Genomic DNA, 16,105 nt, shown 5'->3' with positions numbered 1-16,105 from the left:
TTAACACTGGATCCTTAACCTGCTAGGCTACCAGGGAGCTCCTAATTTAAAAAAAATTTTATTTATCTATTTTTTAATTTTTAGAGCCACACCTGCAGTATATGGAAGTTCCCAGGCCAGGGGTTGAAAGTGAGCTCCAGCTGCCAGTCTGCACCACAGCCACAGCAATGCCAGATCCAAGCTATATCTGTGACCTATACCACAGCTCATGGCAACACTGAATCCTTAACCTACTGAGAGGCTAGGGATTGAACCTGTGTCCTCATGGATACTAGTCAGGTTCATTACCACTGATCCACAATGGGAACTCCCTACTTTTGTTTTCAAAATCAGATTTCTCATTTCATTTTGCATGATTTAAGACAAAATTGTACTGCAATATCTACCTACAAATCTCATAGAAATAATAGAAGGAAGCCTAAAATTATGCTGGAATGGGGCTGAGTAGGATAAGAGGAAATGATGGTTTGGAATTAAAATTTTTCTTTTGCTATTTGTGCAAACATTCCCTATGCTGAGGCCAGAGATATCACTACTGCCACCTACCGGTTGGAAAAAATATCATTCATGTGTTAATAATCTTCCTACTGTAATTGTTAGAAAGTGGTGGTTTCTTAGACTTTAATCAGAATTCCAGGGATGAACCCTGAATCTGTATTCTGGACCAAATCTCCATGGATTTTCATGCAGCCAGTCCATACATTGGGGAATTAGTATAAGACTGTTATAGATAAGAGGTATTATTTTTCCCGTCACTAAAAATAAAGGCAATTTAATTTGGCAAACCTGGTTGACCATACATGACACAGTTGTAATTTCAGACTACTATTTTACTGAAGCTACTTAAAAAACAAAAACCCAATACATTAGCAGGTGAAACAATTTTATTTCACAGTTGTCTTCAAAACCACAAAGACAGTATGTTCTTCATATAAAAACATTAGTACAGATAACTATACTTTCTAGAAAATGATTATACAGACCCTTTAAAGAAAAATGCAACCCATTATATGGCCTTGGTGAAGTTGCTTGGAAAAAAACTCACATCTGAACTGATTCCTAAAACACACTATTACCCCATTCTGTATCTTTTGGTTCAAAGTATAGATTATTGTCATCAGTATTGTGTTTTTGCATTCTTACATGTTTGGTAATACACATACAGACTGGTCTATCATTTAATGTTCCATTGGTTCATCAGCCTTTTCTGCAGGTTCATCAGCAGGTTGAGCAGGCTTAAGAGAGAAGAAAAAAGCAAATATGTAAAAAGAACATCTGACCAATATATAATCACAAATAATATATCGCCAAAAAATTTATGAGAAAAAAGCATAGGATATATTTTGGATACTCAGTTTTTGTTCACTGTCCTGTTAAAATTTCTAAACAAAGTTTTGTAAAAAGTATATATAATTTTACAGTTCTGAAAAATGAGGCATCACTGAACTCCAGCATTTCATCATACTTTGTTGTACACAAGAATAAAGGCTTTTCTTTTACTATCACTACAAGCCTTAAAGTACAACTGGCACCATTTGAGACATTCTTTTCCTCTTTAGCACTAACAAACATGGCAAAAATATGATCAAACAAGGCAGCTGTGTGGCACTCCACTGCATTCTTCCCAAAGGTGATGGTTCTTCCCAAGAGCAGTTAAATAATGCATATCTCGCTCCTCCAAATATACCAACAGTATCCTTTTCAAGTTAAAAAAAAATGCATGCTGTAGAAGAAATTTCTGTACAGCACACTTTCTTTTCAATTACACAGCTATCAAACATGTATATAGCAAATGTGTATTCTAAACATGCAACAAAAAAAGACCCATATTTAACCTGAGATTCACCAATACTTCTTGATCCTTTTCTCTGTATTTGTGAAGCTGGTCCCCAATGAATTTTTTCCTGTAGCATCTTGGCTGGCCCTATTGCTTTAACTAATAGAATGCGCCGTGATGCTGTGCCAGTCCTGGGCCTCAAACATAAGAACACCTGGCAACTTTCACTTCTGAACTTTTGAACTTCTGTAGCCTCTGGGCTGCACCCTGCCAGGGACACTCTGGTGAAGGAGAGCCCTGAGACTACATGGACAGAGGCCCAGCCATCCTGGCAGAGGTCCCAGCCTTCTAGCTGTCCCTCTAAGATACCTAGCAAGTGTGATCAAAGAGGACAAATGAGTAAAGCCATCTTGGATGTTCCAGCCCCACCTCCTCAACTGACTGGAACATTGGAGAGAACCCAAGTGAGATGAGCAAAAGAACCATCTAGCTGTGCCTGTCAACCCACAGAATTGAGAAACTGTGACAGATAACCAAATCATCTATCCTTTTTGTGTTTACGGAGATCACTGACCCCTCAGTATTCTACTTTACTCAATTCTTAGTTTTCCTATTGCTTTATGAACGACAAGTCTATCTCAACAATTAAAGACAAAAATGGTAGAATTTACACAGTTGTGGCAGGAAAACAGCATTTTGGGGTAGAACTAAAGCCTCTGGTTATAATTAGTTATGTACCTGTGCCTTTCTCTGTGGTCTTTCTTCAAGACCTTCCAGGAATGGAGACACATCATCATCGTCATAAATCGTAAACTCTAAGTCTTTACCGACAATTCCAATGGAAACATTCTGAGGGGAAAAAAGGGTAAAGATTAAAAATTACGAGAATTTAGGTTGGAAAAATGCTTACAATAAAATGTTCGGTGGAAAAAAGAACAATAAAATAGTAAATTCTTGAATGAGACTTAAAAGATACTTAGGGTCAAAAGGAAGAACCCTAGTAAACTTTTGTAATTTGCAGATTTTATTTATTTATTTTTTTGTCTTTTTGCCTTTTCTAGGGCTGCTCCCACAGCATATGGAGGTTCCCAGGCTAGGGGTCGAATCGGAGCTGTACCACTGGCCTACGCCAGAGCCACAGCAACGCCAGATCCGAGCCACATCTGTGACCTACACCACAGCTCACGGCAATGCTGGATCCTTAACCCACTGAGCAAGGCCAGGAACCTTATGGTTCCTAGTCAGATTCGCTAACCACTGAGCCACGACGGAACTCCTGTAATTTGCAGATTTTAATACTCACTTTTGACAATCATCAACAACCCCGAAGGTCTACATCACCTAGAAATCTGCAACTTGGCCCATAATGGGAATGTGTTGCAAACCAGTGAGAGAGAACAAACCACGTAGCTAGAAAGCAAGCCTAACTTCTAAGAAATAATCAAATTTGTTCCTTGTGTAAGTTAAGACATGACGGTTCTTAAGGAAATAAGCTTGGGGTTCTCAAGTGTTGAATTTGGCAGGAGCTTGGAACTATGTTACACATGGAAAAATTAGAGAGCAATTCCTTGTTTTCCGGCCATGTCCACAGCATGTGGCAGTCCTCAGGCTAGGGATCAAATCCATGCCACAGCAGTGACAATGCCAGATCCTTACCCTGCTGAGCCACCAGGCAACTTTTTTTTTTTTTTTTTTTTGGCATTTCTAGGGCCGCTTCTGCAGCATGTGGGGTTGCCAGGCTAGGGGTCTAATCGGAACTAGAGCCGCCAGCCTACAGCACAGCCACAGCAACGCAGGATCTGAGCCTCGTCTGCAACCTACACCACAGCTCACGGCAACGCCAGATCCTTAACCTACTGAGCAAGGCCAGGGATCGAACCCGCAACCTCATGGTTCCTAGTCGGATTCGTTCATCACTTGGCCATGACGGGAACTCCAAGAATAATTCTTAAAATGATCATTGAACGCTAACTGGTGCAAAACAGCTCCTGTAATATTAAAATTTTAGCAACAACTTAAGGCATTAAGGATAATACAGGGCATTCTCTGTCATTCAAAAAAAAAAAGAAAAGAAAAGAAATTAGGGATCCAAGATACCTCAGCAAATTTTTCCAAGTTGTAAATGTCAACAGTAAACTACATACCTAAATTTTATTTTTTCATTTTTTGGCTGCCCTGCAGCATATGGAGTTTCTGGGCCAGGGATTAGATCAGGGCCACAGTTGAAACTTAGGCCACAGCTGTGGCAATGCAGGATCCTTAACCTACTGTGCCAGGCCAGGGATCAACCTGTGTCCCAGGGCTCCAGCAATACCACTGATCCCATTGTACCACAGCAGGAACTCTCCAAATTTTAAAAACAATTTTAGGTACTTTCCTAATTTTTAAAAAAGAATATTATTTTTATTATAGGAAAAGATGTTTACAAAGATTATAGAGGCCATGAAGTTTCACATTCATATTAAATATTAATTATCCAGTCATTATAGCAAAATAGATTTCATAACATGCTGACTAATCTCAAGTTGTTGATTATTAACCTCTAGAAGGCTGTTAGTGGTTCCTGCGTTATATTATACTACGTGGGTCTTTAGATCACTCAATCTCCCCTTTCCGGACCAACTCTAACATTCTCCATTCTCCCTGAAGCTCAAAACCTTGCTCCTATTTTACTGAGAAAATAGAATGAAATAGAAGAGAATGTTCATAAGCTCCCAACAATATCCTCTCTTTCCTATATCTATGTCCCTAGATTCTCTTTCTCCCTGTTATTAGGAATGAATAGTTCCATTTTCTCTCTTTATACTGGATTATTCTTAAATATCTTAAATATCAAATGTGCAGTAGTTTCCCCTATCTTAAAAACCCCAAATGACAAAACCCTCTTTTTTCACTACACTCTCTTCCAGCGACCACACCATCTCTCTGGACTGGTAAGAAAATCTCCAAAGAGCTAGCTCCAATTTTTCTCCTCTTGTCTTCTCCTGACTCCATTCCTATCAGGCTTTAACTCCATTATTCCCTTAAGATTGTCTAGTCAAGTCCCATGCTAATTTAATGGTTAATTCTCAATCCACATCTTCCATGGTCTATTAGTAACTTTTCATTCTCTTCTCCTTGAAGGACAATTGGCCCCTTTATCTATAGGTTCTGCACCCTTAGATTCAAAAACACTTGGAAAAAATATTTGGATCAAAAATACTTGGAAAAAAAATTCCAGAAAGTTCCAAAACGCAGAACTTGAATTTGTTGTACACTGGCAACTATATATATAGCACTTACCCTGCATTTACAAATATTTACATATATTATATTAGGTATTATAAGTAATTTAGAGATGATTTCAAGTATACAGGAGGATAGGTATATTACATGCAAATACTACATCACTATGTATAAGGGACTTGGGCATCTGCAGATTTTAGTATCCACAGAGGGTTTATTATATTTACTATATATTCCCACTGCCTACTGCCTGCACATGATGGGTGCTTAATATATGTATTTGTTAACTGAATTAATAATATGAAGAAAATTCCTATAGCTTGAAGAAATGAAGGCCATTCTATGTCAGACTTACTGGTTTTATTGCTCTATACCAAAAAAGAATTTTTATTTTTTATTTTTTGTTTTTTGTCTTTTTAGGGCTGTACCTGAGGCACATGGAGGTTCCCAGGCTAGAAGTCAAATCAGAGCTATAGCTGCCAGCCTACGTCACAGCCACAGCAATGCCAAATCTAAGCCGCATCTGCAACCTACGCCATAGCTCATGGAAATGCCAGATCTTTAACCCACTAAGTGAGGCCAAGGATCCAACCTGCATCTTCATGGATCCTAGTCAGATGCATTTCCATTGAGCCACGACAGGAACATCCAAAAAAGAAATGTTTAAAAATCATTTCAGGAGTTCCCGTTGTGGCGCAGTGGTTAACGAATCCGACTAGGAACCATGAGGTTGCGGGTTCGATCCCTGGCCTTGCTCAGTGGGTTAACGATCCGGTGTTGCCGTGAGCTGTGGTGTAGGTTGCAGACACGGCTCGGATCCTGCATTGCTGTGGCTCTGGCGTAGGCCGGGGGCTACAGCTCCGATTTGACCCCTAGCCTGGGAACCTCCATATGCCGTGGGAGCGGCCCAAAGAAATAGCAAAAAGACCAAAAAAATAAAAAATAGAAATCATTTCAAAATCAGTCACTTAGTGAATAACTTAAAGAATGAGCCAAGGCAACCATCTCCCAAATCAAAGGAGTATAAATATACACACCTATATTACTTACACTTATGCAATGGTGGTATCTACAATTGGAAAATGTGATATTTACCTTTGTAGTTAGGTCCTGTTCTGCAGGCAGGGTCTCTCGTAAGGCTCGCAAACCATGCTTAACCAGTTCATTCAAATTGCCTAAATGTAATAAATTAACAATTATTTCTTAATTCCATTTTCATGGTAGGATTCTTTTATTTATTAGATATATAGTCTAAAATCATGGTTTCAGTCACATACCAAATACAATAAAAAAAGCCAAGAATTTAATATCTGGCTATATAATCTTCTAATAATAACCACACTGCTATCATTTTATTTAATGAGAGGATACATAATTTCTGTTACTAAGTGTAACCTTTTCTTATGCTAAGTTAAATCAAAATTCCAATTCCAAATGATACAACTCAAGGTTTTGTAGAATGTATTCTGTGGAATGTTAGTCACAGTATTTTCTCTTTGTAAAAGGAGTCTGCAAATCCTTTTATGTGGCCATTATTACAGTGATACCAAAAGTACACAAAGACATGACAAGAAAACAAAACTATAGGATCAATATTCCTTATGAAAATATCCACAGAAAACCTCAACAAAATTATCAGCAAACTGAATTCAGCAATATTTATGTTTATATAAATATTTTATATATCTTTATAACATATTATATACCATGACCAAGAGGGATTTATCTCAGAAATGCAAAGCTGGTTTAACATTCAAAAGTCAGGGAGTTCCCTGGTGGTCTAGTGGTTAGGATTTGGTGCTTTCATTGCTATGGCCTGAGTTCAGTCCCTGCTCTGGGAACTGAGATCCCACATCAAGCCATTGCAGTGGTCAACAAACAAACAAAACATTCAAAAGTCAATTAGTGCAATAAACTACAACAGAATGAAGGGGGAAAAAAAATATGATTACTTCAACAGATGCATAAAAGGCATGTTTTAAAATCTAAGACCCTTGCATAAGCAAAGCACCTGAAAACCTACCCTATCATACCTTATAGCTTTTACCTTTCTTTGCCACAACACTGACTTCTTGTTTATAAACTACTTAACGCAGAAATGTCTGTATGGCTAAAAACAAGAATCACAGAAAACTAAAAGCTATAAACAGAACTTACAGCTGGTAGCTAATACAGTGGGTCTCAACTCTGGCTGAGCCACACTTGCCACACTCACTTCAGACCAATTGAATCAAGAATCTTCACAGTTAAGGACATGCTATTTGTACTGTGAAAAAGTCCTTGTGGTGACTAAAACTACTGTGGTAGTCAGAGAAAGTAAAAACTGGTATGCATGAAAGAAATAATAAACACTTCATGGGCTTAACTTTTTAAAAAAATTCTTTCTGTAAAGCTGATAGTTTTCTTCATTTAGAATGCTGTGTTTATTCACCATATAAAAACTGGAGGGGGCAAAAAAAAAAAATCACTTACATTCCATAAACTCCGACATATGTCTCTCCAAGTAAGTACGAGCTGATTGAGAACGAGCTCCAATGGACATGGCTCTGCAGTCGAAATAGTTAGCAGATGGACAAGTCTGGAAAATGTGAGGGCCCATATCCTATAAATAGAAGAAAAACAGACTACGTAAATCTGACTTTGAGCTAAAAATTGGAAAATTTCTGGTCAGTTTTAAAAAATTATTAAAATATAACATTACGAACTTACATCATAACCAGCAATAAGTAGCCCAACACCATACGGTCTCCGGCCATATCGTTGCGTTGGTATCTGGGTTTCTTAAACTAGTTAAAGAGTCCATTCTAACAAGGAATAAAGTACTATCTTTATTTTCAAATTATACATTATTAACAAAGAGATTTGATTGCTTAATTGCTGCATAATCCACTACAGAAAGAATAAAACAGAAAAACATTTCCTTCTTTTGTTTTTCTTTTTTTTTTTTCTTTTGTCTTTTGAGGGCCACACCTGAGGCATAAGGAGGTTCCCAGGCTAGGGGTCCAATCCAAGCTACAGCTGCTGGCCTACACCACAGCCATAGCAATTCGGGATCCGAGCCGTGTCTGTACCATAGCTCACGGCAATGCCGGATCCTTAACCCGCTGAGCAAGGCCAGGGATCAAACCCATGTCCTCAGAATATTAGTCAGGTTCGTTAACCACTGAGCCACGATGGGAACTCCCAGAGAAATATTTCTATGATAGTACTAGAAATACGTTTGACTATGTACCAAATCCACTGTGAGTGCTAGCAAAATGACCTTCTCTTGTGAAGAGAATCTTTCATTTTGGATACAATGGGCAAGGATTTTTTTGTTTGTTTGTTTTTGTCTTTTTAGCTATTTCTTGGGCCGCTCCCACGGCACATGGAGGTTCCCAGGCTAGGGCTCAAATCGGAGCTGCAGCCACCGGCCTACGCCAGAGCCACAGCAACGTGGGATCCGAGCCGTGTCTGCAACCTACACCACAGCTCACGGCAACGCCGGATCGTTAACCCACTGAGCAAGGGCAGGGACCGAACCCGCAACCTCATGGTTCCTAGTCGGATTCGTTAACCACTGCGCCACGATAGGAACTCCAAACAATGGGCAAGGATTTTTGAGGAACATCAGGAACCATCAACAAAAACCTTAAATCTGTAAAAATGATGCTTAGTTCTTCTGAAATTGGGCTTATCCATATCTGGAAAATATCAATTGCTTACTTATAAGGGCTGATAAAACCCAGCACCTTATTTAGAACCCACTGTTCCAAAGTAAAACTTTCTACAACCCTCCTTCTAAAAATTTTAAACATTGTTATTGAAAAGCGACTACCTTAAATTTTTCACAATCTTACTTACGTTATGCATTGTCATATTCCTAATAAGTAACATAAAGATTAAGCATAAATGTTTTTTCAAAGTCCACATTCATAAATGCTAAAATAAATGCATAAACAAAAAGGATACTGCTTCCAATTAGAGATACAAGACGAGACACAGGCAGAGGTCTGTCAAATACAAATCTGGAATCCAAACACTCCTGACGCATAAAATTACTGAAAAAGAAACAAGAAAAATTAGTAATTTAAAATCAGTTATTCTAATCTAAATAAAGGAATTTGATTTTTTCTTTGCCTTCTTCTAGACATTTATATGAATTATATCTATATAAGGGAACCATAAAGACATGGCCACAAGGATCCTTTTTTTTTTTTGGTCTTTTCAGGGCTGCACCCACAGCATATGGAGGTTCCCAGGCTAGGGGTCAAATCGGAGCTATAGCCACTGGCCTACACCACAGCCACAGCAATGAAGGATCAGAGCTGCGCCTGCAATCTACATCACAGCTCACGGCAGTGCCAAATCCTTAACCCACTGTGTGAGGCCAGGGATCAAACACTCATCCTCATGGATGCAAGTCAGATTCGTTTCTGCTGTGCCACAACGGAAATTCCAAGGACGCATTTTTTTATACCAACTCTCCTTCTAAATTTTAAATGTTCTGTTTGAAAAGTGACTAATCTTAAAGTTTTCATAATCTCACGTTTATAATTAAATGTTTCTTAGCTATAGATAAGCTTTGTCTCACAGCACTTTATAGAATAGAGAAGGATAAGCAAGAGAAAAAGAACAATCTCTCTTCTTTTACCCTTGCCACTGTCAACAAGACTGTTCATTCAAAAGACTGTCTTGAACTAGCAAAAACAATACTTTTTTTCCTGAAAGCTGACAAAAAATTCCCCAATACAGCCAATACAAGAAATAGAATCCATTCCAAGGTATCTCTTAACATTAGCCTGCCAACATTACTTCTATCCAAAAGGAATACTTTAGAGGAGATATCAGACACCAGACTGTTGAGTCTCGCTGTTAAACTTGACAAGATTCAAGCAAGTATAACACTGAGGAAAAGGAGATTCATGTTTTACAATTAAAGCCAAGAGGATAAATAAGAAATAGGTACGCAGAGTTCCCACTGTGGCTCAGAGGGTTAAGAACCTGACTAGTATCCATGAGGATGTGGGTTTGATCCCTGGCCTCGCTCAGTGGGTTAAGGATCTGGCGTTGCCACAAGCTGTGGTATAGGTGGCAGATGTGGCTCGGATCCTGGGTTGTTGTGGCTCTGGTGTAGGCCAGCAGCTGCAGCTCGGAATCAGCTCCTAGCCTGGGCCCTTCCACATGCCACAGCTGTGGCCCTAAAAGAGAAAAAAAAAAAAAAAAAAGAAAAAAGAAACAGCTATGCATTTTTCTTTCATCTTGCTTTGTTTAGCTTACATGGATGTCACATCTGATGATCAAATGCTGGCTGCAGAAACCAAACTACTTGTTCACTACTTTAAGTTCACTTCCCAAGACTGTCTAAAACTGCACTGCCCTATAATATGGCAGGTACTAATTACATGTGACTAGTGAGCACTGAAAAAGTGGCTAGTCTGACTTGAGATATAACTATAAAATAAACATGAAATTTCAAAGACTTAATAAAAAAACAATGTAAACTATTTCATTAACAAAGTTTTTATGTTGATTACATATGACACAACAATACTTTGGAGAGATTGGGTTAAATAAAATGTCTGACAATGCGACATATTTTAAAACAGCTAAAAGAAACCAGTAATGCTATCACTATGTTGCTGACCTAAGAGAACAAGGAGCTTGCCAGACAACTTGAAAATTTTAAACATTAGCATTATTATTTACCCTTAGTGTTTATATTCTTTCTTTCCTAATTAAAATCACAGACTTAAGTGATTACTTTCCCCCTACTACCTCCCACACAACACCTGAAAGACACTGTGGGCCAAGAGGAAAATAAAGAACTCTTGGCTCTGGCTATTGCCAGGACTAGAGTGGCTGGTTCTAGCAGTGACACAGAGCTCAGAGTGGCTGAGACCCTGTGAGGTAATGACAGAGCCAGGGCAAATAGGAGGAGCAGGGGGTCTTTTCACTCCTGCCCAGGAAGCTGGTGGTGCAGGCCAGTAGATGTGACTGCCCACTAAGCGCAAAGCAGTAGCAATTAACAAAATCGAACATGCTAACAAGAGCACTTGGGTGGTACCAAGTGTGAGCCTTGGGAAGTTTGGGAAAGCCTCATCAAAACAACCAGGCGTCAATGACCAAAATCAATAGCAACAGGACTCTAGAACAACTGTAATCCAGGCCTCCTCCCAGGGGCCTCTATTTACATTCCCTATTTCTAAGGTGGAGGAGAAAGGGAAACAAAGTCTCCAGAACCACAAGTGGCAAACCAGCAGCACACCTGATGGTTTTCAATACTGGCTGAACACAATTACTGTGTTCCCAGCCCTGGGTGATGGAGGGGCAAGGGGCAGAGCGCGGCAGCCACTCACTCATGCCACAGCCTCAACCTCGGATTCCGATTTGCTCCAAGTTCCTCTGCAAAGACATCTCACAGGCCATTGAGAGCAGTGAGGGAAGAGTCTGGGTTCTGGCAGCGTTGAGTCCAACCACCAATCTACTCCACATCCCCAGGCAACACACTGAGTCGCATGCCTTAGGGTCCTATCATGGGCCATGCCCCCTCACGGTAGCTCTGTGATCACCGCAGGGGACTGATATACTGGGACTGTCAACTGTGCAGGTGCTATTTACAGGTATGAAATGATTATCATTTAGGCCTCATTCAATCCAATAAATGTTTACAAAGTTACAATAAGGGAAGATTTTAAGAACCAAAAAAAAAAAAAAAAAAGGACCCTTTGTCAAGTGCTCCACATGTTAGGCTATTTATCAATAAAATACTAAGAAAATTAGGAGTTTAAATAATTAGACCAATATCAGATACTAAGTGCTAAAAGTGGGAACTAGGAGTTTCCATTGTGGCTCAGCAGTAAGGAACCTGACTAGCATCAATGAGGATGCTGGTTCAATCCTTGGCCTTGCTCAGTGTGTTAAGGATCTGGCATTGCCATGAGTTGTGGGGTAGGTCACAGACAGATCTCAGATCTGGCATTGTTGTGGCTGTGGCTGTGGTGTAGGCCAGCAGCTGCAGCTCTGATGTGACCCCTAGCCTGGAAACTTCCATATACCTCAAATGCCACCCTAAAAAGCAAAAAAATAAAAATAAAATAAAAAACAAAGGAGTTCCCGTCATGGCTCAGAAGAAATGAATTTGACTAGCATCCATGGCGACTCAAGTTCAATCCCTGGCCTTGCTCAGTGGGTTAAGGATCCAGTGTTGCCATGAGCTGTGGCGTAGGTCGCAGATGCAGCTCAAATCTGGCATTACCATGGCTGTGTTGCAGGCTGGCGGTTTCAGCTTGATTCAACCCCTAGCCTGGGAACCTCCATATGCCATGGATTCGGCCCTAAAAAGTCAATAAAAACAATAAACAAATAAATAAAAGTGGAAACTAAAGTCTGTGTGATTCCAAAATGTCAGTTCTTCATTTACATAATGCCTCTCAAATAGAAATAATCTCTATCTGGTCCCATACAGAAGTATACCTGTTACTCTCCACTTTCTTCTGTGTATTAGACATAGAACTGATTCTAATTTCCTAGAAGATGAGATCTATATCTCATTCACTTTTTACACCCTGCAGCATCCAGTACTGAGCTTTGCAAAAAATAAACATCAAATAAATACTGGTGTATTAGAGAAAGCAAAGGTGGTTCATCTGATCCTCGCAAACCCAACAAAAGTGTCAAGCTCTTCTCAGACATAATATCAAACACTATACACTGAGTTAACAAGTATCACATCATTGAATGACTTCTCAAAGGCATTAATATTAGTATGGCTAATTCTATTAGTTACTACACAGAGGATCAAGAAATGGGATACTGAGTAACTGAGCCCAACTTCACTAAGGTATACACAATCTTCTAAACATTCTGGCAGAATAGAATACCTGTAAAACATCTGGATCTTTTCTAGAATATAATCAATTATGAATCAAGAGATGTTTCCTTTGTTTTTCATGATCATACTCACCATAACAGTCTAGCATCGGCAGTAAGTCCCGCAATTGAGATACCGATATGGTTATCAACATGGAGGATTTTTTTCTGATGAGCTGCAAGTTCTGATTGTGCCCTCTAAATAGACATTATTTAAGACAGAAAAACAAGTTTATAATTTATTATCTACATAGTGAGACTTACATTTGATAGTTGGGTTTTTTGTTGTTTTTTGTTTTGCTTTTTAGGGCCACACCTGCAGCATATAGAAGTTCCATGCTAGGGGCTGAATTGGAGCTGCAGCTGCTGGCCTACACCACAGCCACAGCATCAAAGGATCCTAGTTGTGTCTGTGACCTACACCTCAGCTCACAGCAATGCCGGATCCTTGACCCACTAAGTGAGGCTAGGGATCGAACCCACATCCTCATAGATACTAGTTGGATTTGTTACCGCTGAGCCACAATGGGAACTCCCAGTAGCTCTTTTTTAAAAGAGGAAGATATATTTATTGCTTTACTTACCTTCAATGCAACCAGCACTGCATGGGTTTTTGATTTCAGACCAACTGTTGCTGAACCTTGTTTGACGGCTTCCATTGCATATTCAATTTGATGAATCCTGCCCTAAAAAGGAAAAAAACCCAATACACCTTAGAGTCATTGTACAAGACCCTTTCATGGATTTAAAATTAACTTAGAGGGGACGGGGGAGGGAGTAGGATGGACTGGGAGTGTGGGGTTAGTAGATGCAAACTGTTACATTTAGAATGGATAAGCAATGACATCCTACTATATAGCACAGGAAACTATATCCAACCTCTTGGGACAGAACACAATGGAAGTAATACAAGAAAAAGAATGTGTATATATATATATGGATGATTGGGTCACTTTGCTGTACTGCAGAAATTAGTACAACGTTGTAAAACAACTATATTTTTAAACAATTATATTTTTTAAAAATGACATAAATATCCCCATATGATCAAATGCAGAAAAAAAATTAACTCAGAGATCCCAAATTTCAGGTAAGAATAGCTAAACCTCAAACGATGTTCTTTAAAACTAGGAAACTTACAGGAATGTCTAAAATGATTATATTTTCTCACAGCATACTATCCAAAACATTTTTAAGTTGCAGCCACCAAAAGCAACTTTGTAGAAACAGTATAAAACATTTTACCTGAGGGCTCCAAACAGTGACATCATTGTCATACTGGTTGCGAAACTGAAAGTAAATGAAAAAAAATCTGTTAATACAAGAACATTACAAAACCCAAATCTTAACAAGCTCTATCACTCAAAAATGTTTTCTGGAGTTCCCATCGTGGCTCATTGGTAACAAACCCAACGAGTATCCATCAGGACAAGGGTTTGATTCCTGGCCTTGCTCAATGGATTAAGGATCTGGCATTGACATGAGCTGTGGCATAGGTCAGATTCCAGCTGCTGCTCTGACTGGACCCCTATGGAACTTCCATATGCCTTGGGTGCAGCCCTAAAAAGCAAAAAAAAAGAAAATAATAATAATAATAATTTTCTAGTCTATTTCCATCCAACATTAATGAAAGGTTGTTACTGCAACCTCATTGGAAGATTTCTACTGTACTTAGTTGCAAGCCAATTTTACATTTACAAGGAGCTTGTGAGGGAGGGGAGAGCAGAGCCAGATGGGACCTATCTTCCCAAATTCCAATTCTACCACTGTCCATTGCACTGCCTTTGAGTTCAGTCAATTACTAAAGTTCCTATGTGTCCACTCTCCTTTCTATCTTTGGCTTATTCTCTTCCCTGATACCAAGACCTAATACGATCAAAAGCATTCCTTTTCCTTGGAGTGCCTGTCGTGGCTCAGTTGTTAACGAATCCAACTAGGAACCATGAGGTTGCGGGTTCCATTCCTGGCCTTGCTCAGTGGGATAAGGATCTGGCGCCTCTGTGAGTTGTGGTGTAGGTCGCAGACGAGGCTCGGATCCTGCGTTGCTGTGGCTCTAGCGTAGACCGGGGCTACAGCTCCGATTAGATTAGACCCCTGGCCTGGGAACCTCCACATGCCGCGGATTCCGCCCTAGAAAATGCAAAAAGACAAAAAAAAAAAAAAAAAAAAAAAGCATTCCTTTTCCTTAAATACCTCAAATGTCTACCTCTTGAAGCCTTCTCCATCTTTCCTCCCCAAATCCCAACACATACTCCTACCATTCCTTTATCTACACCTTTTTTTTCGACCTTATATTACGATTAGGGACGTGTCTGATTTATCTTTGAACCTTCACTGTAGTTAAAACAGTGCATTTAAAACATTGTTATAGAATGAGTACACACAAGAATGTCCCCAGAAAGTCAGAAGTGGACACAAATAGCCACAGAGACGGACCCATTACAGCTTTAAAGACAGCTTAAAATGAGTCTGCCAGCACAGTACTTGGGAGCCCAATCATTAGGGTGAGAAGGCTGACTGCTGGAATGGTAGACATAGGACTGGAAGCTCTGAGCCCTATATTGTAACCCTTATTCTATCACTTCTATCAGCTTCAGTTTACTCTTTCATAAAAATACTTAACTGGATAAGTGACTGAAAAAAGGCCTTTTCTGATTGAGCTCTAAAAGAGAATTGAGCTCTCAACTCTGCTATTGGCTATACAGGGAGATTCCAAAAGTCAAATCCCAATTTTTCCTTTCTCTCACACAGAGCACTAGGGGCCCCTCTGGACCGCTCGGAATCTACTCGACTGAAGGAAACTGAGGGGCGAACTCGGCTAGCAGACCGAGGAGGTATTGTTCAAGGCCGGATGGAAAGCGAAACAAACCCAGGGGAAAGGCCGCACCGACTACCGACTTCCCCTGTGCCGGCCAGGCCAGAGATGCTGAATCACTCCAGAACCCCCCATCGGCTGAGGTTCCCATGTCCCATAGCCCCGGCCCGCTCTAAGAGTGACAGAGAGATCACTCGCCAACCCCCAGCCAGCGGGCCTGTGCCCCAACCCTGTTTGAGCTCGGAATCCAACGCACCATGGTTCCGGCGAGAGCCTAGTCACGGCCTCCGGTAAACCTGCAGATCAAGGAGCGCTGCCGAAACTACCGCTCGGCGATCTGCAGAGAAGTCTGCGGGACTATGCGTCGGCGCAGGGTAGAGCAGTCTATTCTAGAGATAGCGATAGGCTTCCGGCGCTTCCCCGCCCTCAAAGCTCTC

The 16,105-nt window shown here is 40.1% G+C and overlaps 1 protein-coding gene across 1 annotated transcript; it reads right to left on the bottom strand.

Moving 5' to 3' along the window:
• PSMA1 (proteasome subunit alpha 1) lies at positions 867-16,061 on the bottom strand. Its single transcript, XM_003122965.4, has 10 exons — positions 15,925-16,061; positions 14,099-14,143; positions 13,438-13,539; positions 12,948-13,051; positions 8,954-9,042; positions 7,712-7,782; positions 7,475-7,604; positions 6,098-6,177; positions 2,516-2,626; positions 867-1,235 (listed from the first exon to the last, which is right to left on the bottom strand). Exons 1-10 carry the CDS (start codon positions 15,925-15,927, stop codon positions 1,179-1,181), a joined length of 792 nt encoding a protein of 263 aa, XP_003123013.1. The 5' UTR covers positions 15,928-16,061; the 3' UTR covers positions 867-1,178.

This window comes from Sus scrofa, chromosome 2, assembly GCF_000003025.6.
Source record: "Sus scrofa isolate TJ Tabasco breed Duroc chromosome 2, Sscrofa11.1, whole genome shotgun sequence".
In the NCBI taxonomy this organism is placed as follows: Eukaryota; Metazoa; Chordata; class Mammalia; order Artiodactyla; family Suidae; genus Sus; species Sus scrofa.
The sequence above is the reverse complement of the archived record's forward strand: the minus strand, read 5'-3'. Positions and strand labels throughout refer to the sequence as shown.